Source organism: Arvicanthis niloticus, chromosome 20, assembly GCF_011762505.2.
Source record: "Arvicanthis niloticus isolate mArvNil1 chromosome 20, mArvNil1.pat.X, whole genome shotgun sequence".
NCBI lineage: Eukaryota > Metazoa > Chordata > Mammalia > Rodentia > Muridae > Arvicanthis > Arvicanthis niloticus.
This window is the reverse complement of record NC_047677.1, coordinates 45,748,195-45,770,103: the sequence shown is the minus strand read 5'-3', so window position 1 is coordinate 45,770,103 and position 21,909 is coordinate 45,748,195. Positions and strand designations below refer to the sequence as shown.

General features: G+C 47.5%; 1 protein-coding gene across 5 annotated transcripts in view; it reads left to right on the top strand.

The window, feature by feature from the left end:
- The first annotated feature begins 6,819 nt into the window (after positions 1-6,819).
- Positions 6,820-21,909, top strand: part of Fgd2 (FYVE, RhoGEF and PH domain containing 2) — a 28,579-nt gene continuing 13,489 nt past the window's right edge. Inside the window, exons 1-5 of one of the 5 annotated variants that reach the window (XM_076917167.1) lie at positions 6,820-6,873; positions 17,425-17,593; positions 17,767-17,985; positions 20,636-20,870; positions 21,522-21,602. In XM_076917167.1, coding sequence (XP_076773282.1) covers positions 17,921-17,985; positions 20,636-20,870; positions 21,522-21,602 — 381 coding nt within the window. In that variant the 5' untranslated portion in view covers positions 6,820-6,873; positions 17,425-17,593; positions 17,767-17,920. Of the gene's footprint in view, positions 6,874-17,424; positions 17,594-17,766; positions 17,986-20,635; positions 20,871-21,521; positions 21,603-21,909 lie in introns of those variants that run through there. The other 4 variants (XM_076917165.1, XM_076917166.1, XM_034524454.2 and 1 more) reach the window with 4 other exon arrangements.

Sequence of the window (21,909 nt, the reverse complement as noted above, 5' to 3'; positions counted from 1 at the left end):
CCGTCACGTGCCCATGGCCACGCCCCTAGAACGTCAAGGGGCGGATCCGGGCAGCACCACTCACGCCGCCGGGCGAGGGGGCGTGGCTGGCGGACGAGCGGGATCCGGTGCTGCTCCCGGCCCGGCCTCCCTCGGCCCAGGGCGGGTTCTCTGTAGCTCGGGGCCCGCCCCTTTGCGGATCAGGCCAGTCATCGCAGTCGTGCCTACGGGCCAGTCTCTGTGGCCTTCCTCTGCACCCCTCCAGCGCTCCCCGGGTCTGAGTAGAAGCCCCTCAATATTTCAGTAATTCACAGCCGGTGAGGGTTGGGAGCATTCCTTGCCTGTGCTCTTCTGCAGGCCTGGTGCTGGATGCGTTTAGTTATTAAATAACTAGGCCTGGGGTAGCTCTAGTCTAGTGCCTGGAGCACACCTTGAGAGCAATTCTTTGGGCCACCTTCCAGGAAGGTGCTTACTCCAGCCAGTGACCCTTTTCCACCTCCGAGCAAGCACAACAGCTCTCTGCCGGTCTTGAAACCGCCCAGTAAGAGAGTTTTCTGGTACTGAGCCTTAGATACAGCAAGGACTCTTTGCCTGGCCTTGTCCTGTTGCTAGTTCGTGAGGAAGGTCTTTGGAATAGACATTTGCATCCCTCCCTGATTGTCCCTGAAAGAAAGCCATCTTTAAAATCTTACAGTTTCCTCTCATAGTGGGTTCCCTAAACCAGCACGTGTCGTGCATACACACACACACACACACACCACACACACCTGTGTGTTTCAGTTCCCTGGGTCATCAAACTTCCTACCCTCTCTCAGAAAGACTTTAAATGACTTCCTCTTACCTGGATTGTGATTCAGCTTCTTTGTGGCGTTCGTGGGGACCTTAATGTCAAGTTCATAGCACAGTGCTATATCCCCAAAGAAGGATTTACCTCATGTTACTGACACTTGCCCCACAAAAAATCCTTTCCATCTGTGGGCTTTTCCTCCATATTTTCCCCAACGCCTTGTTTTTCCGGTCTGTATTTGTCCACCATTGGACTCTGTTTTTGCCTGCCCCTTTCAAAATGTGGCTCCGTGTACGGTACTATATTGTCCTGTATTGTATTTCCTGTATTGTATGGCTTAATAGCTTATCTTCCGCCACTGCAAATATAGAGATGCATATAAAAAATGTCTTCAGGGAAACCATTTCTAAGTGAATGAACCAAAGACACTTAAATACAAACAATCCAGTGTGGTGGCACACACCTGTAAAGTAAGCCCAATACTCAGGAAGCAGAGGCATCAGAATCAGGAGTTCAAGGCCAGCCTGGACTGTGCACTAAGCTACATCAATTTCCTTGCCTGCAATTGATAGCTGACCGTTGGCAATCACAAGTCCTTCCATTCACATCTTAGTTACTAATATTAACTCAAGATACAAATCACACTGTGGTTATAAGTGTGTGTGTGTGTGTGTGTGTGTGTGTGTTACAGAATGACTTGAAAGGGTTACAAAGGCCACAGATCTCAAAGATTTGAAAGAATTCTTACTGAAGGCAGAGGCAGAGAAAGCCACTTCTGTGGTTAGATATTAACCAGCCCATCTGGAGAACAGCTCAGGAAGTGCAGAGTTGCTAAGGATTTGCAGGACTAGCAGAGCAAGAGAATCCAGTGGCATTGCCAAGGATTGGGTACAGGAGGGTGAGCAAATGGACAGACAGATGGATGGTAATTCAAACAGGCCTCATCAAACACTGGAAACCTAGCTAAAATGAAGCCCCTGGGATTGACAGGAGTTCTCCGTTCCTCTGCCTCTTGATGTATATATATACACTGAGTGGTCAAAAGATAGGTCTAGGGCTGGAGAGATGGCTCAGTGGTTAAGAGCACTGACTGCTCTTCCAGAGGTCCTGAGTTCAATTCCCAGCAACCACATGGTGGCTTACAACCATCTGTAATGGGATCCACTGCCCTCTTCTAGTGTGTCTGAAGACAGCTACAGCATACTCGTCATATACATAAAATAAATAAAATAAAATCGTTTAAAAAGAAGATTAAGAGGCAGAGGCAGGTGGATTTCTGAGTTCGAGGCCAGCCTGGTCTACAGAGTGAGAGTTCCAGGACAGACAGCCAGGACTACACAGAGAAACCCTGTCTTTTTTTTTTTTTTTTTTTTTTTTTTTTTTGAGACAGGGTTTCTCTGTGTAGCCCTGGCTGTCCTAGAACTAACTCTGTAGACCAGGCTGGCCTCGAACTCAGAAATCTGCCTGCCTCTGCCTCCCAAGTGCTGAAATTAAAGGCGTGGGCCACCACTGCCCAGCGAGAAACCCTGTCTTGAAAAACAAACAAACAAACAAACAAACATCCCTGAGTCTTGGGCACCTTTAGGGGAGAAACAGGAGGAAATCAGGCATCTGGTCCTGACAACCACGGATCATTGCAGTAGAAAACCTGTCCTGTCCTGTCTAGTTCCATCCCCCACCCCCCAGAAGTCCATGCTTACAGCCTGTTTTCTGAAGCTGGTGCTGCTACCTGTGTGGTTTCAGTTGGCATCAGCAAGTGCCATTGTTTAGATTTCCTACCTCTGAGAACTAGAAAGGGCAAGGTCTGATCTATTTTTTTCTTTTCCTTTCTTTCTTTTTGGTTTTGTTTTTAGCAGTACTGGAGATGACGGAACCCTGGCTGTCCTGGAACTCCATCTGTAGACCAAGCTGGCCTCAAAGTCACAGAGATCCCCCAGCCTCTGCTTCCTGATGGGATTAAAGGCGGCATTTCTAATAAACTCCAGGGCTGCACACATCCTAAGCGATCAGTCTACCCCTGAGCCACACACTCCAAGCTGGGGTGAGTGAGCTGAATCCCACTCTTACAAGTTCCCCAGTGGGAACTAGCCATCCTGGGGTACCTGTGCTCACTCCGGGTGCTCGATGGGACATAAGACACCAAAAGTCACTACTTGGCCATGGCACCGTCTAGACAGCCCCATTCCTGATCTTAATTTTTAGGGTCAACAAAGGATGAAAGGAAATAACGTACACTTGAAGAACAGGTTGAAACCTCAGGTTCAGTGTGACAAAAAAAAAAAATTAAATTTAAAAAAAGGAAAATCCGCCGGGCAGTGATGGCTCACGCCTTTAATCCCAGCACTTGGGAGGCAGAGACAGGCGGATTTCTGAGTTCGAGGCCAGCCTGGTCTACAGAGTGAGTTCCAGGACAGCCAGGGCTACACAGAGAAACCCTGTCTCGAAAAAAACAAACAAACAAACAAATAAAATAAATATAAGCCAGTAAACTTTTTAAAAAGGATCTTTGGGCCAGTTGTATAGGCATACACTGGTAGGATTTTCTGACAGAGGCAGAGGCAGGAGAATCATGAGTTCAAGACAGCCGTTGTTACACATTTTCAAACCTGTGGCTGTGATGATGCACTCCTTTAATCCCAGCACTGGGGAGGCAAAAACAGGTAGATCTCTCAAGTTTGAGGCCAGTCTGAATACATAGCAAGTTCCAGGACAGCCAGGGGTACACAGGGGACCATGTCTCAAACAAAACAAAACAAAAACAAAAACAAAACAAAACAAAAAACCAAACAACAAGAAGCTTTGGGTCAGGAGAAGGAGAAGCAGGGTTCAAGGCCAATCTGGTCTACATAGAATGTTCTGGCCAGCCAGAGAGACATAGTGAGACTGTCTAAAAACAACAACTTTGTATTTGCCGGTGTGGTGTGGTGTGGTGTGGTGGCTCCTGTCTGTCTGCAACCTTAGCTCTCAGGAGACTGAGGCAGGGGGAGGGAAATCCACAATCCACGTGAACTCTAGATCAATTTGGGTTATATTGTAGATTGCAGGCCAAACTCAGCTACAGAGTAAGGCTCTGTCTCAAAAACAAGGAGGCTGGGGGTGTAGCGCCATCCATCGAGGGCTTGCCTAGCATACACAAAGCCAGAACCCCCAGAACCACAGATATCAGGTGTGCTGATAATGAAGACCCCCATACTCGGGAGACCCGTCCTCAAGTCTCTGGAAATCGCGACCACCCAAAGATCACAAGAAACCATACCTGGGCCTGGGTGGTGGCGCACGCCTTTAATCCCAGCACTCGGGAGGCAGAGGCAGGCGGATTTCTGAGTTCGAGGCTAGCCTGGTCTACAGAGTGAGTTCCAGGACAGCCAGGACTACACAGAGAAACCCTGTCTCAAAAAACCAAAAAAAAAAAAAAAAAAAGAAACCATACCTGGATGCAATCAGCAGAGGCTTTATTAGGGAAATTAGCCGGCGGTCAAAACTACAAGCTCTTTAGCTCCAAGAGCAAGGTTTTGGCCCCGAGTGGTGGGTTAAAGGGTCTTTTATAGCATGGGGTGAGGGAAAGGAAAGCATTTTTGCGTGCTTACACATGAATGGTTGCATTTTCTCGAAGTTACACATGATTGGTTGTTTTACAAATTTTGAACATATCACTGGGAAGACCAAGGGAGGGGTAACCAAGAACAGTGGAACATTTCAGAGGAATCTAGCCCAAATGATCTAGAGTCATGTGAAAATCACTCTGCACACTCATTCTTCTCAAAAATGTGGTTTTTACCATGCCATTGTGCCCTATCCTGCCATTTCCCCACCTAGGTGGCAGCATCTTTATCTGTAGTCAGGAATGCCTTCCTGCCTTGGGTCTCTCCCACCCATAGGTGGGCCTATTGTTTGAGGCTAGATTCACATTCACCTGGAATGTGTCCTGGGGTGGTGAAAATCTTACATTCAGTTCCTTGTTCTGGAACTTACATTCTTGTTCAGGTATAGGATAAAGGAAAAGCCTGTATATATAATTTTTCACTCTACAATACACACCTACAATCCCAGCACTTGTCGGGTGGAGACAGGATATTTAGAAGTTCAAGATCATCTTTAGGTGCCCAGTGAGTCTGAGACCAAGGATAAGAGAGACCCTGTCTCATAGACTGAATCACCAAAGATAAATAGCTAAGCTCGGGTTTCCATTCAGAGAGTTGACTGAGCCCTTTGTGATTCTGCTTCGGGAGTCAGCCTGACCTCAGGCTGGGGATTGTGAAATGCTTGCACCTGGTGATTGACCTGAGGGTCTGGGGATGGATGCTGTCCTTGGTTTTTTGGTTTAAAAGTCACCTGTGACTTCCCATCCCAACCCTAGGTTGGAGGTAGAAAGTGAGGGGGGTGGAGGGGAAGCAAACCCTGGTAGTCCTTTTTGTCCCCTTCTGGGAGAGCTCTGTGGTGCCTTTGCTCTTTGCTGCAGGCTCTGTCCTAGCCTCAGGGGACAGGGAGAAATGAGCTATGTCCACCCTCTCGGGATTTTATGAGGACTAAATCCACAGGTGAGTGTCCTTTTGTAAACTTGAAAAGTTCCTAGTGACGTTAAAGCCCAGGGCCTCTTGAAAGGTAGGCAAGCTCCATACCCCTGAGCTGTGATCCAGAAATGGTCGCGCTTGCTTATCTAACGGCTCTCCCTGAAGGTCCTCACACAAGCACTCAACAGGAACGTGGGAAGGAAAACAGGGCCAGGCTGAGGGAGGACTCTCTGCTTACTGTTGTGCTCTCGCGGGAGTGCGGAGGGGGGCAGCCTGGAAAGGGGGCGGGTAGCAGAGAGAGGAGAGGGAGAGGGAGGGAGAATGGGAGGGAGAGGGAGGGAGGGAGGGAGGGAGAGGGAGGGAGGGAGGGAGGGAGAGAGAGAGAGAGAGAGAGAGAGAGAGAGAGAGAGAGAGAGAGAGAGAGAGAGAGAGAGAACGCACTAGCAACATAGCAACAGTGGGCGGAGTAGCCGGACAGGCAGGAACAAGAGGTTCTTTTGTCACTTGAAAGCCTGGCCACTCCTCTCCAAGCCATTTCTTCTTGAGCTGTTAAGGGCTAAAGCAGTCAGGGCCTTGAAATACAGAGAAACCCAAGATGGGCCTGATGGGCCCAAGGGCTGGCCCTGTGTGGAACTCAGGGACCTTCTCAGGCACTGCCTGGACCCTCCCCTGGGATCCCATCTGGCACCGCCTTCTCCAGGCTGGTTCCTCCCGTGGAAAAACAATCCTCTCTACTTCCCCCCTTTTCTTAGGCTCCATATTGTCTCTGTCAGTCTGGCCCCACTACGTGATTCCCCAGGCCCAGGCCTGGCCTCCAGCCAGCCCAGGCGCCACCTCTTATGACCTTGAGGCCTTCCTGAGGATCTGGCGACAGCCTCGCCAGGTCCCTGCCAACTCTCAGCTTTGAAACTGGATAGTTAGCACGCGGAAGAGTAAAAGGCTGTTTACGTGGCCCACTGACTCGCGCTGCAGGTGTCAAGTCAGGCCGGCCCACGTACTTTGCGGTCATTCTGGCTTTGTGTCCTTGCAGAGACTAGAGTGGGCCCTCCACCAAGCCACGGCCCTGACTCAGGGGCTTCACCCATCTTTGGTCTCACGCGGCTGTCTAACCAATAATGACATTGCTCAGATTAACAGTAAAAGACGGGAACACTCAGCCTCTCAGCAGCCAGAAAGAACATAGGCAAGTTCCTAGGAAAGGCGGGAGACATCAGGAAGGTAAAGGGACCTTTTGGCCTGCTGAGGGGACACCCAGCTGCAAGCCCTTCCGCAGGAAAACCTGAGCTAATGGTGGAATAGATTCTGGCAAAGAAACAAATAGAAATAGCCTGTCTGTCTGGGGGAGGGGCGGGCAGGGTGAGCTTCAGACAGACTTATTAAATAGGCTGGAATTTTCCCCGCCCCTCTTCTTCCCTGAACAGCCAGGGACTGGTCGCCTGGGCGCCCACACTAGCAATGGCCATAACTGGTCCTCTGCCTGCACGTGACCAACCAGGCCCGCCCAGCCCCCAGGGCCTCCCATAGTGCAGAAGGTGAGGCCTTGGGGGATAACAATGGAGCTGAAGCCAGAGAGAGCTGGCTGCGCTGGTTGTTGGGGTCAGTCTGTCTTTTTGCAGGTTGCTGTATGCCTAGCTGAGGTTGACCGCAGGGTTAGGGTGGAAGAGGGGACTAGAATACACACCCTGAGCCCTCCTAGGCTGTCTACCCTTCAGGCAGGTGCCTTCTCTGGAAGCTCACCGCCCTCACTGAGCAACGAGGCAGTCTTTCTGGACTGAGGGAATGATGTCAGTTCATTCTATCCCACAGGCTTCTGGGATGTGGGGGACGGGGGAAACAATGAGGTACAGGGCTGGGAACATCAGTGCCCAAGTCCTGCCACACATTGCTGAGGCTGAGAATGAACCCTAACAAAGAGGGGTCTCCCCAAGACCAGGAGTGCCCAGAGGAAGGAGTACCCTTAAGGATCAAAGTGACCCAGACTCTTCAATTTGTGACAAAAATACTGCCCCATCCCAAGGCAGGGGATTGCCTGTGGGCAAGGGGGCCCCGGTGAGGCAGAAGCCTGTGTCCTCGACAACCACCCAAAAACAAGACAGTGAGCTCTGGAGCAAGGTAGGGCATCGCCTTGGAACAGACTTGTACCTGGATTTTTCTGTTCTGTTACTGTTTTTTGGAGATAGGGTCTCATGTAGCCCAGGCTGGCCTCAACTGACTATGTAGCCAAGGATAACCTTGAACCCCTGAGTACTAGGATCTCAGGAATATATGTGACCCACCGAGCTTAATTAGGGTAGCTTGTGGGAGCAGAAGTGAGAACTCACTGGAGGGTGGACAGCTTGTCACTGGCTACATCTTTAAAGAAAGTAACACTCACTCCCTTGGTGACTATCAGTTCCAGGGAGCATCTCAGGGAGCAGCAAGAGGGCTTTTTTAAAAAAAAAAACAACCCTCTTGTGTGTACATATGCATGTATGTATGCATGTACACATATTCCATGGTATACAGGTGGCGGTCAGAGGACAACATTGAGGAACCAATTCTCTCCTTCCACCATGGGTGGGTTCTAGGAACGGAACTCAGGGTGTCAAGCTGTACCTCAATGTCCCGCCCCGCCCCTCCCCCCACATATGCTTTTTGTTAATTGTTATTGGCCCTGTGCTTACTGAATGGATACTCAGTTACACAGAGAGATTGTTGCCAATCTCTTGAGATTCAACAGTGGCAACCTTGTTTCATAGGTATGCACACCTGTATAAACATCCATGTCAATAAAACAATATTACTATAGTTTTATATATTGTTTTATATATTGTTTTATTGACATGGATGTCTACACAATAGTAATTGTGTAGACATCCATGTCAATAAAACAATATTACTATAGTAATTGTGTAGACACACATGTAAATGTGTCCATTTACATGGGTGTGTGTTGATACCTAGGAGTCCCCTTGGCTTTTAGATACATACAGAGATAATGTCATCTGGCCTTTGGGTTTGCTTAATCAGGACACAGATGGGAAACGGAGAGAATCATACACAGGCTGGGACTGGCTAGGGACTGAACTTGGGTGTGAGCTCAAGGGCTCATGGGGGTGAATTATTCTATTCTGTCTACTCCAGTGTATGTTCTAAGTTTTTTATGACAAAAATGCAAGCGGGTCTAAGGATGCTGTTCAGTTGGTAGAGACCTTGGCCACTCTGTGTCCTCAGCGTGACCTCAAACTGGCATTGTGGGGCTGGAGAGATAGCCCAGCGGTTAAGAGCACTGGCTGTTCTTCCAATGGTTACGAGTTCGATTCCCAGCACCCATACAGTGGCTCACAATCATCTGTAATGGGATCTGACGCCCTTTTCTGGTGTGTCTGAAGATAGCTACAAGGGTACTCATACATAAAATAAATAAATAAATCTTTTAAAATATAAATGGGGGCTGGTGAGATGGCTCACGGTTAAGAGCACTGACTGCTCTTCCAGAGGTTCTGAGTTCAATTCCCAGCACCCACATGGTGGCTCACGACCATCTGTAATGGGCTCTGATGCCTTCTTCTGGTGTATCTGAAGACAGCTACAGTGTACTCATATACAGAAAATAAATAAAATAAATCTTTAAAATATAAATGGCATCGTAAGGAATGGAGAGGTTGTTCAGTGGTTAAGAGCACTTGCTGCTCTTGCAGAGGACCTGCGTTTGGGATTAGTGACATGTAGCCGCCCGCGGCCACAAGTCAACTGGATTCACCTGAAAGGGGGGCTGGGAATGAAAGGGGAAGGAGGGCGAGAAGAGATGAGGCCAAGACAAAGTTCTCTGATCAAGGCCCAAAGCTTTAATGTTCAGCTCTCAATTTAAAGGGGAAGACCCAACCCACAACCCCTCCTGGTTCCAGATGGGTGGGATAATCCATAGTCCATTCCAGGTCATGGCCGGAGATGTCTTAGGGCAAGCCCCAGGGGCAGTTCCGCTTCTGTGTTCCGGGCAGCCAAGGTGGGTAGCTCCACCTAGATCCCGTCACTTGACCTTGTTGTGGTAACCAAGGTCTCTTCAGGCTTGCTCATGGTGGGGGGGAAGGTACAGTTTCCCCCGTTTTAGTTAACTTAAAAAGAAAAGAGAGAGGTGAAACAGGAATAGGGTCGTCGTCGTGATATCTGGCTACTTCCTGCTGACATTGGGGGCGACGTATCTCTAGGGGGAACCTAGAAGAATGAGTATGGAGGATGCAGGAGAGTCGGCTGTGTCCTGCTGTCCAGGGTTTATGGAGCCCATCTGAGGATAGGTCAGGAGGAACGGGTCCAGTAGAAGCAGCTGTGTGGGGTACACGACTTCATCCCATCTGAGGTACCGAGTAGCCGGGCTTGTTGGGAGAGATCTTTGTGTGAAGGCAACTTATCTGCTTGAGACACAAGGTTCAAACGTTAACAGCAATATAATTATCCAAGCCGAGTAGGAAATAAGGTTGAAAATGGAACTGTTTTAGTATCTCATCCAACTGCTGGTTGACAGGGATCAGACACAAAGTCTATGACTACTCAGGCTGGTAGATTTCAACAAAAGCTGTCTGTTTACAATACTTTATAGCCCTCTGTTTCAGTGTTTTTCCATGGAGACCTAAGACTTTGAGCGGGCAAATAAGCCAGGCCTATTGCTGAATTTTAGGCTTATAGCTGATTTTAGGCCTTCAGAGTTAAGCAGGGCTGTCCCTGAAGTCTCCTCTCTTTTCCAAGTATAGAAGGACCGTGGCAATTCTCATCTTACCCAGGCGGGGATAGAGGCCTGACCTCCAGTAATTAAAGGGAACCTTGTAATGGCTCCAGTCCTCCTGTCGTTGTCCAGTAAGGCCTGAAGGTCATACCCGTCCTGATGTCTTTTTCCTGGAGAGGGGATACTTTCGACATCAACCCCTATGCAGTCAGGCTTGTCCCTCAGGGAACCCAGAAACATATTTTTAACTTTTATTTATATTCCCTTGCAGTGCTTAGCCTCGCAGCCTTAGCAAGAATTCAGATTGCCAGACAGAGGGGTTCTGGGTGGCCCCTCTCTGCTTGGTCTAGGGGCGGAAGCCCCCTCTTTTAGGTTGGATGGAGATGAGACTTGGGAACACCCTGGATAGAGTAACAACCTTATCTAGAGTCTTGGGTCCTCCATGGCTAACACATGATAATGTGTCTGACTAAATTTTGTCATCAGATTCTTCATTATCAGAATCATAATTATTAGGCTCAAGATCTGTGTCTACTTGACGGACCAATCTTTCAGGCAGCCATCGGGCTCCATTTTCTTTTTCTGAAAAAATACAGACTGATCCACGACCCCAAATTAAAACAGGGTCAGGACCATTCCAAGAATTAGTTAGGGGGTCTCTCCATTAGACCCTGGAAGTGACTGGATGCCAGTGGCAATCTGCTGCAGACTGACCTTTAACATCAGTTTGCAGAAAATTTAAGACAAATAACACAAAAGCAAGATGTGCTTTTGGTGATCTTGGAGGGTATAATTCTCCCCCCCTTTTTAGTTTAAAAAGCCAACCTTTTAGAGTATTTGTAAAATCAGGGAAGAAGCACCAATAGCTGTTTTTCCCACACTCAGAGAGTTATAAAGATATTAAAGTCTCATAACCTCTCTTTTACAATTTTGAGGATAATAAGGAATTTCAATATTAAATTGTCAACAAAACATCTCAAATGTTTGACTGTAGTCAAATAACTGCAATAGCCAGTTCCATTACCTATCTTAGTCTGGTATGGAACACCAAGCACAGGGAAATAATATAGGTAATAACTAATTATATTTTTAGTTGCTTCTCTTGTTAAAGTAGTTGCAACTAAAAGGTCTAAAAAGTGTCAAGTCACATGTACATATTTTAATTTTTAAAAATCAAAATGAGTAACATCTATTTGCCAAAATTAATTACATAAGTCCTCAAGGTTTAACACCATTATGAAAAAAAAAAAATTAAAAATACTAAAAACAAGTTTTTGCAATTTAACTTGCACACTTTTTAGAAATGCCAAATTATTGTATCAAGATGCTGTAAAGAATAAGATAGTATGGCCAATTATTTGCAAGGCCTATAATCTGTCTATTATACAAATCTGCTCTGGCATTGCCCTGGGGCTCAGGCAATCCAATGAGCTTTTAAATGTCTTAAAAAGTTCAGAGACAGTACATGTTTTAAAAGTTAAGCTGTATTTTTATAAATAACTATAAAATTTGAGAATTAGCAATACCTAAAAAAGGAACAATTTTAAGCAATTATAAATTATGAGCCATTTACTGGCTATAAGTATATAAATTGAAAGCTTGATTTTCTAGTATTTTAAACAGTGACTACAACACATAATTTAATTATTTGTGCTCAAGTAGAGAAAACTCAAGAAAATAAACATGTGATCTAAATATGTGATCTAATTACATATACTGCCTTCTCAATAGATGAGGCATCTGTAAATACAGTAAATGTCTTTTCTATGAGCTGCATGCGTAGTAAATTTCAGGAAATATAAAAGCATGCAGAGAAAAACTGTAACAACTTATCTTTTGGATAGTGATCACCAAATTTGCTTAAAATGTTTGCCATAATAGGCCAAATATCATTTTTCAATAACCAATTTAATTGCTATTTGGAATAAGGAATAAACATTTTATTGAAAATGTTTTTAGGATTCTATCTTACAATCTTTTATTAACACAAACTTTACTTGTAGATGAAGAAGGATGAATCTACATAAATGGTTTCTTTTGCCAAAGGGCTGCTGTGGGCATGAGTAATAATAACACAAACAGCCAACAGTTTTTCATACTCTATATAATTTATCTGTTGATAACTAACAGCTTACTCTACTTTCCGCAAAGCTATTTTTCCTTTAGTTAATTGTCAAGGGGAATTAGGACTTGTATGTCCCTTGAGAATATCAAACATAGGTTCAAATCCTCTTACGGTAAGCTTAAGATGAGGTTTTAGCCAAATAATATCTCTTAACAACTTTTGAAAATCATTAAATGCAAATGAAATTAAAAGCAAACCTTTCCAATGATGAGGACCATGGATTCTCAATTACCAGAAAATCTACTAAATGCAAACCTAACGCCTTACCAGAAATGTAAAGGAATGGTATAAAAACAATCTTCTAGATCTATAATAAATATATACATATTTACTGAAATGGCAGCTGGAGTAGGCAAGTCAGGCTGTAATGCCCCATTAGTCTTATGAATCTTAAGTTTAAACTTTGTTTTGGATTAATTCAATAACCAATCTTTTTTAGCTGAGTGAGAGTATCAGATGAATGTCAAGCTGAAGGCAATCTTCTAATTGTTACTGAACTTAAGATTAGGTCTCTTGCTAGTGATAGACTGAACCCAATATATATTAGAGGAACCAAAGCCATCTTGTCCTTTCTCTTTCTTAACAATTTGGAAGGAACTAGATGCAAAGGAACAAAAAAACAAGTTGAACAATTCTTTTTCCAGCAGGTAGTTACAATGCCATGGGCGGAGCAGCCATTATTTAAATTTCTCCAGCATAATCATTACAACTCTTGGCCCTGAAGCTGACCCTTCCAAGGAACAAACAAGGCAATAAACAAATTCCAGAAAACACCCTTCAAGGGGCTGGTCAGGATGACCTAGGCAAAAAGAGTATTTGTCACACAAACTTCTGCTGCACCCATTGTATATCAACTTAATTCAAATGTAAATGTTTTTAATCTTGGCCTATATCCTGAGGCCTGGCCCAGAGATTATCTTTCCTGCACCAAGGACAAATGTGTCATGTGACCGGATTATTTGCTGGTGCCTGTTTTTGGGACAGTCATATTAAAAATGACTTGAATCTCCACATTTAAAAACATCTTTTATCGGTTCTGTGCAAGCATTGCTTGTACAGTGGTCCCTTGTAAGGCAGACAGACCCTGATGGTAAGAGGGCCCAATTTTAGCGCAAAGACGAAAGTATCCATGTAAGTCTGTCTTTGCTTTGTGCAACAGGCTGCATTAGCATTCTCATAAGCCAAATGAGTAACAAAAGGAATTCCTGTTTGAGGATCTCCAAAAATTCTACCAGCTGCTTTCAGCAGCCTGTCTACGAATTTCTGGAATGGTTCCTCAGAACCCTGGTTAATACTGAATAAGTTTCCACTAAGATCCCCTTTAGTAGGTTTCAAGCACAGCAGGCAACCATTGCAACCTATGTATGCAATCCTGTAGGCAGTTTAACCTGATTTAGCATTACCTTCACATTAACCTTCTCCTAGAAGCATGTTAAGATCCCAATCTGCATTGCCTACCTGGGCAATCATCATGGTGGTTTTCTTACTGGTATCACACCATTTTGAGCTCCAAAGCAAGTAATCTCCTCCTGACAAAGTAGCCTTACATATAGTTTTCCAATATTTGAGCATTAAATTTGCTTCTATCACAGTATCCAATAAAGCTTGTGTGAAGGGGTCATTAGACCCATATTGTGCCACAATTGTTTTTTAACTCTTTTATTTAACTCTACCTGCTATAGCCTTTCTACTATAAACATAACCAAGTCAAAAAATTTCAAGCTCACGATTCAACTGCCTGTCAGCTGTAGCCAAAGGAATGTTGGCAGTTAACGACATTTTTAAGTTTCCTTTGCAATATTAGTATATAACCATAATTTTTGGAAACAAAACCAATTTTTAACAATGTAAGCAATCTATTTTCTCTAAAATCAACACCAAGTGGATTACCTTACAAAGTTTGGCTGCAGTTCTTATATATGAATGCACGATAGTGCAGTCTTTAATATCTCACTAAATAGACATTGCTTTGATATCTTTTATACATCTGGTCTTTGAATGACTAACCCTGTGTTACCAGTTTTGAGCCAACTTTTTGTTACCAAAGTTGTAAATTTTTAATCAAACCCAATAACTTATAGGCCAATAATTTATAACCAAGACATGAACATATTTGTACCTTAAAAACAATTACAAACAAAAATGAAGTAACAACACATCTTATATATTTAAACGAAACAAAATTTCTCGCTTTTTCTAGCCACAATTCTAAAATAAAAGCACCTTGTCACAGAGATTCTTCCAGGACAAACAACTCTTAACTTCCTTATTTAATCCAAGAAACCTGCCTGTCCCTTAAAAAGGCAGCCTTTCCAGCTCAGCTCAGCTCCCAAACTTTTAGCTACAGGTGTTAAGCAAACTTAGCTGCTGCTCTGCATATTAAAACTGCCTTTGAAAACCAAGTTAAACTAGACCAAGTGTTGAATCAAGCAATTTTAACAATCTTTTAAACATTAAACATAGAACATAAAACATAGACGACCAATCATTCATACAACGAGACATGTGGACAGAAAACACAATGAGACACACGTGGACATTGGTGCACCAAGGACAAGACAATAAACAAAGAAAGCAGAACTAAGGATTTCTCTTAGTTTCTCTTAGTCTAAAACGTCTCCTGAATTTTCTCTTGTTCCTAGGAGAGCTCTGAAACAGCCTTTCCATTCTTTTTGCTGGCATAACCCAGAGAGAAAACAACTGCTTTTCAAAACCCGTTCTCTCTCTGAAGTTTAGGATCTAACACTTTATCCCTTTCTTTAGGAGATGTATGTAGCTGTGGCTGCTTTTTTAGTTTTCCAATTTCTTCTAACCCTGCTCTTTCTCGTCTGAGGCAGCTCTTGAAGGCTGCGGGCATCTGCCGGTCTCCTATCCCGAATTCACTGTCACCCCTAGGCAAAGTAGGCATCGGGTCAACACCTATTTGACCTAGACCTATACCGTATCCCTCACAACGCACTTCCTGCAAACATGGCCTCCTAAACTTACCTAGCGCTAGATTCAATATTGTTTGCTACTTCCTAAGTGCGCGGGATACATTCTTTTATTACCTTTTTCCCGTGGGGCCCCACCTAAGACAGTGTTTCCTCAGCTGGTCCCCGTTTTCAAGTCCCACGATGGCGCGCCAATCTGTAGCCGCCCGCGGCCACAAGTCAACTGGATTCACCTGAAAGGGGGGCTGGGAATGAAAGGGGAAGGAGGGCGAGAAGAGATGAGGCCAAGACAAAGTTCTCTGATCAAGGCCCAAAGCTTTAATGTTCAGCTCTCAATTTAAAGGGGAAGACCCAACCCACAACCCCTCCTGGTTCCAGATGGGTGGGATAATCCATAGTCCATTCCAGGTCATGGCCGGAGATGTCTTAGGGCAAGCCCCAGGGGCAGTTCCGCTTCTGTGTTCCGGGCAGCCAAGGTGGGTAGCTCCACCTAGATCCCGTCACTTGACCTTGTTGTGGTAACCAAGGTCTCTTCAGGCTTGCTCATGGTGGGGGGGAAGGTACAGTGACACTTAGTCCTCAGGACTGGGCTGGCCTCTGGTGGAAAACACAGATGAGGGAAACTCAGGGATGCAGGGTTGCTGGACAGGAGGCTCCAGGCTCACAGTTGCCACAGCAGAAACCGTGCCAGGCGCTTTGGGCTCCAGGATGGTTCACACTCGATCCTAGGACAAAGACTAACTTCAGTGGAGGGTCCTGGCTCAGGATGCATGGGAGAATGATGAATGAATGGCCCTCTAGCTTCAATGAGCAGAGCAAAGGCTCTGGTTACATGTTCTAGAAACACTGAGTGACCAAGAGGCTCAGGACTAGACAGATTTCTCTAGGGTGCTGGAGGGTTGAGCCCATGAAGGTTATCCTCCAGGTTCCCCAGGTCTTTGCCGGAGTCATACCTGGGCTTCAGAAATGGCAATTCTTTCCCTGTTCTTCCTGGGTGACCTCCAGGATCCTCCATTTCTAGTAAGGGACACACTGCTTAACACAGCTTTGGGGGGAAAAGAGAAGAAAGAGACTTGTTAGCTCTAACCCTGGAGCTTGTGGTTGCCCTCTTCAGCTGCTCCCACTGGGGTACTAGAGATATCAACATCATTAAGATAAAAGCATCCAAAGAGATGAGGGGCCAGGCGGTGGTGGCACACACCTTTAATCCCAGCACTTGGGAGGCAGAGGCAGGCGGATTTCTGAGTTCGAGGCCAGCCTGGTCTACAGAGTGAGTCCAGGACAGCCAGGGCTACACAGAGAAACCCTGTCTCGAAAAACAACAACAACAACAAAAAGAAGAAGAAGAAGAAGAAGAAGAAGAAGAAGAAGAAGAAGAAGAAGAAGAAGAAGAAGAAGAAGAAGAAGAAGAAGAAGAGATGAGGGGATCACAGGCCCCCTCCTTGCATATCCTCACGGACTGTGGGGGTTTTTTGTTTTATCTGTTTGCTTGCTTTTGTTTTTTTCCCAGACAGGGTTTCTTTGTATAGCCCCAGCTGTCATGGCGGTTGCTCTGTAGATCAGGCTGGCCTCAAACTCAGAGACCCGTCTGCCTCTGTCTCCCAAGTGCTGGGATTAAAGGTGTGTGCCACCATTGGCCCAGCTTGTGATTTTTTTTTTTTTGGTTTTTCGAGACAGGGTTTCTCTGTGTAGTCCTGGCTGTCCTGAAACTCACTCTGTAGACCAGGCTGGCCTTGAACTCAGAAATCTGCCTGCCTCTGATTTTTTTTTTTTTTTTAACATTTAATTTTTTAGAGACAGGAGACACAGAGTGTGTGTTGGTCGGAGCCCAGAGGCAACCTGAGTCTGCTCTTGGCTGGAGAGTTGGTTCAGCGGTTAGAACTTACAAAGGACCTAGGTTCCGTACCCACAACACACTCTTCTGACCTCTGTGGGCACCAGGCACCAATGTGGTATAATAGACTCACACAGGCCAAACACTCATACACATAAAAATAAAAGCTAACAAAAAGAAAGAAAAAGTCTCCCCCCCCCCCCCCCCCGTTCTCCATGTGAGGCTCCAGGGTTAGACAAGCTGCCAGGCTTGGCTACAAGTACTCTTACCCCTGAACCATCTCAAAACCCACCACAACCTACCTGGTTTTTGAGACAAGGTCTCATGTAGCCCAGGCTGGTCTTACACTCATTTCATTGTCAAGGAAGAACTTGGACTCTGCTCCTTCTCCCTCCACCTCTCAAGTGGGTGCCACGGGCATGCACCACCATACCCAGGTCTACGATGCTGAGAATAAAACCCCGGGCTTTCCGCTTCCCGGGCAAACATTCTCTACCAGCTGAGCTACATCCCCAGCCCTGGGGTCCATTTTTAACTTAGAAGCTGTTTCCTTTAGCAGTGTACAGCGCCAGATGCAGGGAAGATGCTGAGAATGGTACCAAGGAAAATAATCCCTGAGCACCCGTGCAGAGAATTGGCTGTGCAACGAAGCTGCTCAGACCAGGATCTGGCTCCAGAAACGTCCTGCGGCCCTTGTTGCCACTGCTGGTGCCTCTTCTAACAGGGTAGGGTAGACATCATCTTCGGGAGGTAAAGGTCGGATGCCAAGAGGGCAGGGCAGAACTTTACAGACTCCTCCCACAGGAGGGAGAGCTTGACAGGCTCCTCCCACTGTAAGGAGGAGTGCTAGCCTCTCTTCCATGCCAGTGGGACCACTTCCTCTTTTTTCACTCTGAAGATAGGAACTGCCCTAGGGCGGTCAGAAGAGATGGGCAGACTCCAGGCTGTGGTAGCCCCGCTTCACCTGCAGGTCAGGGAGTGCTGAGGGCGCTGGCCGGTCGCCTCCGTCCTTGCTTCTGGGGTAGCTGAGGACCACCTTGAAGGCTAGCAGGATGGAGCAAGCCTGTGAGAAGCAGGACTCAGTGTGCAACCTGGTGGCTGTGTTTGAGAACAGCAGGTACAGATGGTGGGGGAGGGGTCGAACCCTTCTATCTGGCCTGGTACTTTGGGAAGCCCCCCTCCCCCGTCCCTCCATCATGGGTGCCTGGCAGTACAGGCGACTACTGCTCTTGGGTAGTAAGCTGGACAAGGGTGAGCAAGCAGCATGCATTGGGGAGATCTCCGATACATGCACACACATCCCACTCACACCAGGATACAAATGGGAACAAGAGGGCAGGACGCAGACAAAGCAGAGCCATGCTCACCAGACCATTCTCCTAAGTTCCCTTCTATACCTCAGGTCTTACCCTGATGGCCCTAGGGTGTGTCTTGTTCTGTTCCCATCATAGGGAAGAAAGAGGGGGCATAGGGACTAGGTCCTTTGAGTTTCATGGCTTTGGGGCTGTGCTGAGGTTTGTGTCTGAAGGGAAAAGACAAAACCAAGGGTGGAAGGGGTCCTGGGTGGTCTTAGATGGGCGTCAGTGTGAGACGTGAAGCCACTCTGCAGGCCTGCGATTTGGGAGTGTCTTTGGTACTGTCCTCTGGAAGCACGTGCCAGATAGAGGTTGGCCTCAGGAGGCTTAGGGGGAGCTGTGAGGACCTGGGAGTTGGGGGGAGGTGGAGGGGTGGGTGGAGGGAGGGGCTGAGCCCTGGCTTGTGCTAGAAAGTTCCAGAATCTGGGTACACCACAGTGGTTCTAGCTGAGTACTCATGCCTCCAGCTGCTAGATGCTGGCTCTAGCAGCTCTCTTACCTGAAGGGAAGTTCCCAGAGAAGGGACTCTGCCAATAAATAACCCTCGGCCACCAGTGTCCCCAACCCTAGGGAGCCACAAGAACACAGTGAAGTGTCTAGGGGCCTGTGGAGAATGTGCTGGGGGATGGGGGGGGGGGCGTCGTGTGTAGATTTCTACTTATGACACAAAGTTCCATCCTTCTGAGACACAAGGCTTTAGATGCCCTGAGAAGGACTCCACACTGTGTTGTGGACCTGCAGGCCACACAAGGGAAGTGCCTGGGGCCTTCATGTGGAACCCCACATTCACCCCAGCAGACTTCCGGAGCTGAGCAGCCTGATTCTGCCTCTCCAGGAGCACATCCTGTTCAGCACCCGGGACAGCTCTTTGACGCCACCTTCTTGGCCCACCACCCCAGATGCTGGGGGCCACCATACCCAGAGTGCTGGAAGGCGGGTAGCCTCTTGTGGATGCCAGCCAGCCCTTGGGGTACTGAGCTGTGTCTGGATGCACCTTGCAGGTAGAGAAACCATACAGAGGAGTCACAAGAAGCATGATCAGGAATGTGAGAGTCAGATTCAGAGAGAGGGGTACCATGCAGGCTTCTCTCTGTAGGGCCCTTGGCACCTATCTGATCTGAAACAGAGGGCTAGAGAGGAAACAGGCACAGGCCCGAGTGCTTAGAAATGCAGAAGCTGAAACCAAATGTACAGAAGAAAACCTGAGACTCAGCACCCTCTCACCCCACCCCCACCCCACCCCCACCTCCCTGGCTGCAGGCCCTGAGGCCAAGGCACTCCATTTTCTGTGTCTGGAATTGGCCCCCATATTCCTTCTCTCCCCACCAGGCCCCATGACTAGAGCAATCGCCTTAGCTCTCTGGGTCTCTCTGTTCTTGACATCAAGAGAAAAGACAGCTTAGCATGGAGGTCTGGACCTCAGCCTCCTCCAACCCGCCCCACTTTCAGGTTCCCATCCTTTCTGCCTCAGTTTCCACATCTGCAGCATGAACACAGGGACATTCTTTCTCTTCGGTTTGGAGGCTTGGTACCTGTCTGGCCTCCGTTTGTTTGTCTGTCTTTCTCATGGGGATGCCTACCCAGCACTGTCGCCCTGGCTATTTCCCTGCACCTGCCTGGCAGGGATAGCTCTGCCAGTGTGTTTCTCTGGCCTATAAGACTGGTAAATGCAACACAACAAAACTGATCTGTGAGGGCTGAACCTGGGGAAGAGGGACCCTGCTCCCCAGGCTGACTTTGTCCCCCTCGTAATGGCGTAAAGGGCATAGGTGTCCCTGAAAAGCCCCAGCTTCAGCATCTGTGTCCCTGTTCTGAATGACTCTATGGCTCCCACCTCCCCTTGATGTATCAGGAGAGACTCAGACATGAAAGCAGGGCTGAAGACCAAAAGTGGGGGTGATCCTGAAGGAGCCCCTGAAAAATCTGTGTGCCAAAGGAGGGGTTCTCTCTAGATAAGTTTGCATTTGAAACAGGGAAGTATACAGTTCCCCAGAGAATAAAATAGGCCATAATGACTCATTTAGAGATTGTAGGGTCTGATGGAGTTCCCTCCCAGAGGAGACTCAGAAGGATGATGGTGGTACCAGGGACATGTCTCAGCTGGTAGAGGGCTTGCTTAGCATGCACAAAACCCTGCCACCCCCCAACACACACCATGTAAACCAGACATAGTGGTTCATGCACGTAATCCTAGCACCAGAAGTCTAAGGTCATCTTCCACTATAAAGGGGATCAGGGCTAGCCTGTGGTATGTGAGACCTTGGCTCAAAAAGAGGGAAGAGGAGGAGGTCTGAGGAAGATTCAGAAGTTATGACAAGTTTCTACACTGTGCCAGGCACTTGGGAGCCCATGAACACCCAGTGGCTCACACCTGTTACCCCGAGGGGACCCTCAAGTGTGGTCTGTTCACAGCAGGACTCCGGGAGCAGCACCTGGACCCCATAACCTTGAGGACCAGCCCCATAGCCCTGAACACAAGCTGTCCCTGTCCTCAGAGCCTTGGGAGGCACCCCCTGTCGGGGAGGCCTCGAAGTCTGAGTTCCGGCCAGTCAGCAGGACATATCTGAGTTCCCTCAAGAATAAGCTATCAAGTGGGGCTTGGAGGAAATCCTGCCAGCCTGGGGCCAGCCCAGGGCCAGAGACTCAGGTGAGGGTTTGATCTCAGGACTGCTGACTCTGACTGGGGACTGGGTTGGAGGACCCTTCAGCCTTCCATCTCTCTTCCTCTTTTTCTCTCCTCTCCCTCTTCCTCCTATTCAAGACAGAATCCTATAGTGTAGCCCGGATTGGCCTTAAACTCACCTGCTTCCATGTCCCCAGTGCTGGGGTCACAGAGTCGCTCTAACTCTCCTTATAAGGTTGCCAACCACATTGATTTGTGGCCCCATCCTTATGATCTCATGAAACCTTGATGCTCCCCCAGCTCTGAGGGGCCAGAGAATGGCTCAGCTGGGATGCTAGACCCTTTCTTCTCCATGTGTCTTCCCGTGTGTGTGTGTGTGTGTGTGTGTGTGTGTGTGTGTCCCTAGGGAAGCTCCCTGTCAGGCAGCCAGGTCTCTTCCACAATGGCTTCTTGGTCCCTGTTTCCATGAAACCCCGGGTGGAGACTGATTAACCTTAAGGCTCAGCCCTGGAGCAGGGCATCTCTTTAGGCTGTATTCTATGAAAGCTGGTCCAGTGCCAGACCTGGTATACCAGGAAGGCAGGGATGCCAGAGGGTATGCTCACCAGGCTGAGCAACGTTGTCTTCCGAGGAGTGGCAAGCCAAGTTGTCCACATTTCTCCTCAACCCCTGTAGGAACCTGAGGAGAAGAGGGTCGTGCTGGAGCTTCTGGAGACAGAGCAGGCCTATGTGGCTCGCCTGCACCTGCTTGACCAGGCCAGTTGGGACTCCTCAACACCCACCATATCAGGAGTGCCGACACCAGCCCAGGACATCATTGGGTGGCTTTGGGGCAGCATCGGAACTGAGCCCCTTAAAGCCTCATGCATTGCCATTAGTCCTGGCCAGCTTTATATATGGCAGCCGCATTTGGCTTTCTCACTGGTTGCCCTTTACTTCAGCCAACGCCTAGGAGGACACAGATGAGGCTGTTCCCTTGTTCCCTTGGCCAAGCCCTAGGGACTCCTGGCTTGTCTGCCTATCTGTAAGGTGGCCTGAATCTAGTCTTCCCTGGTCATCTCTG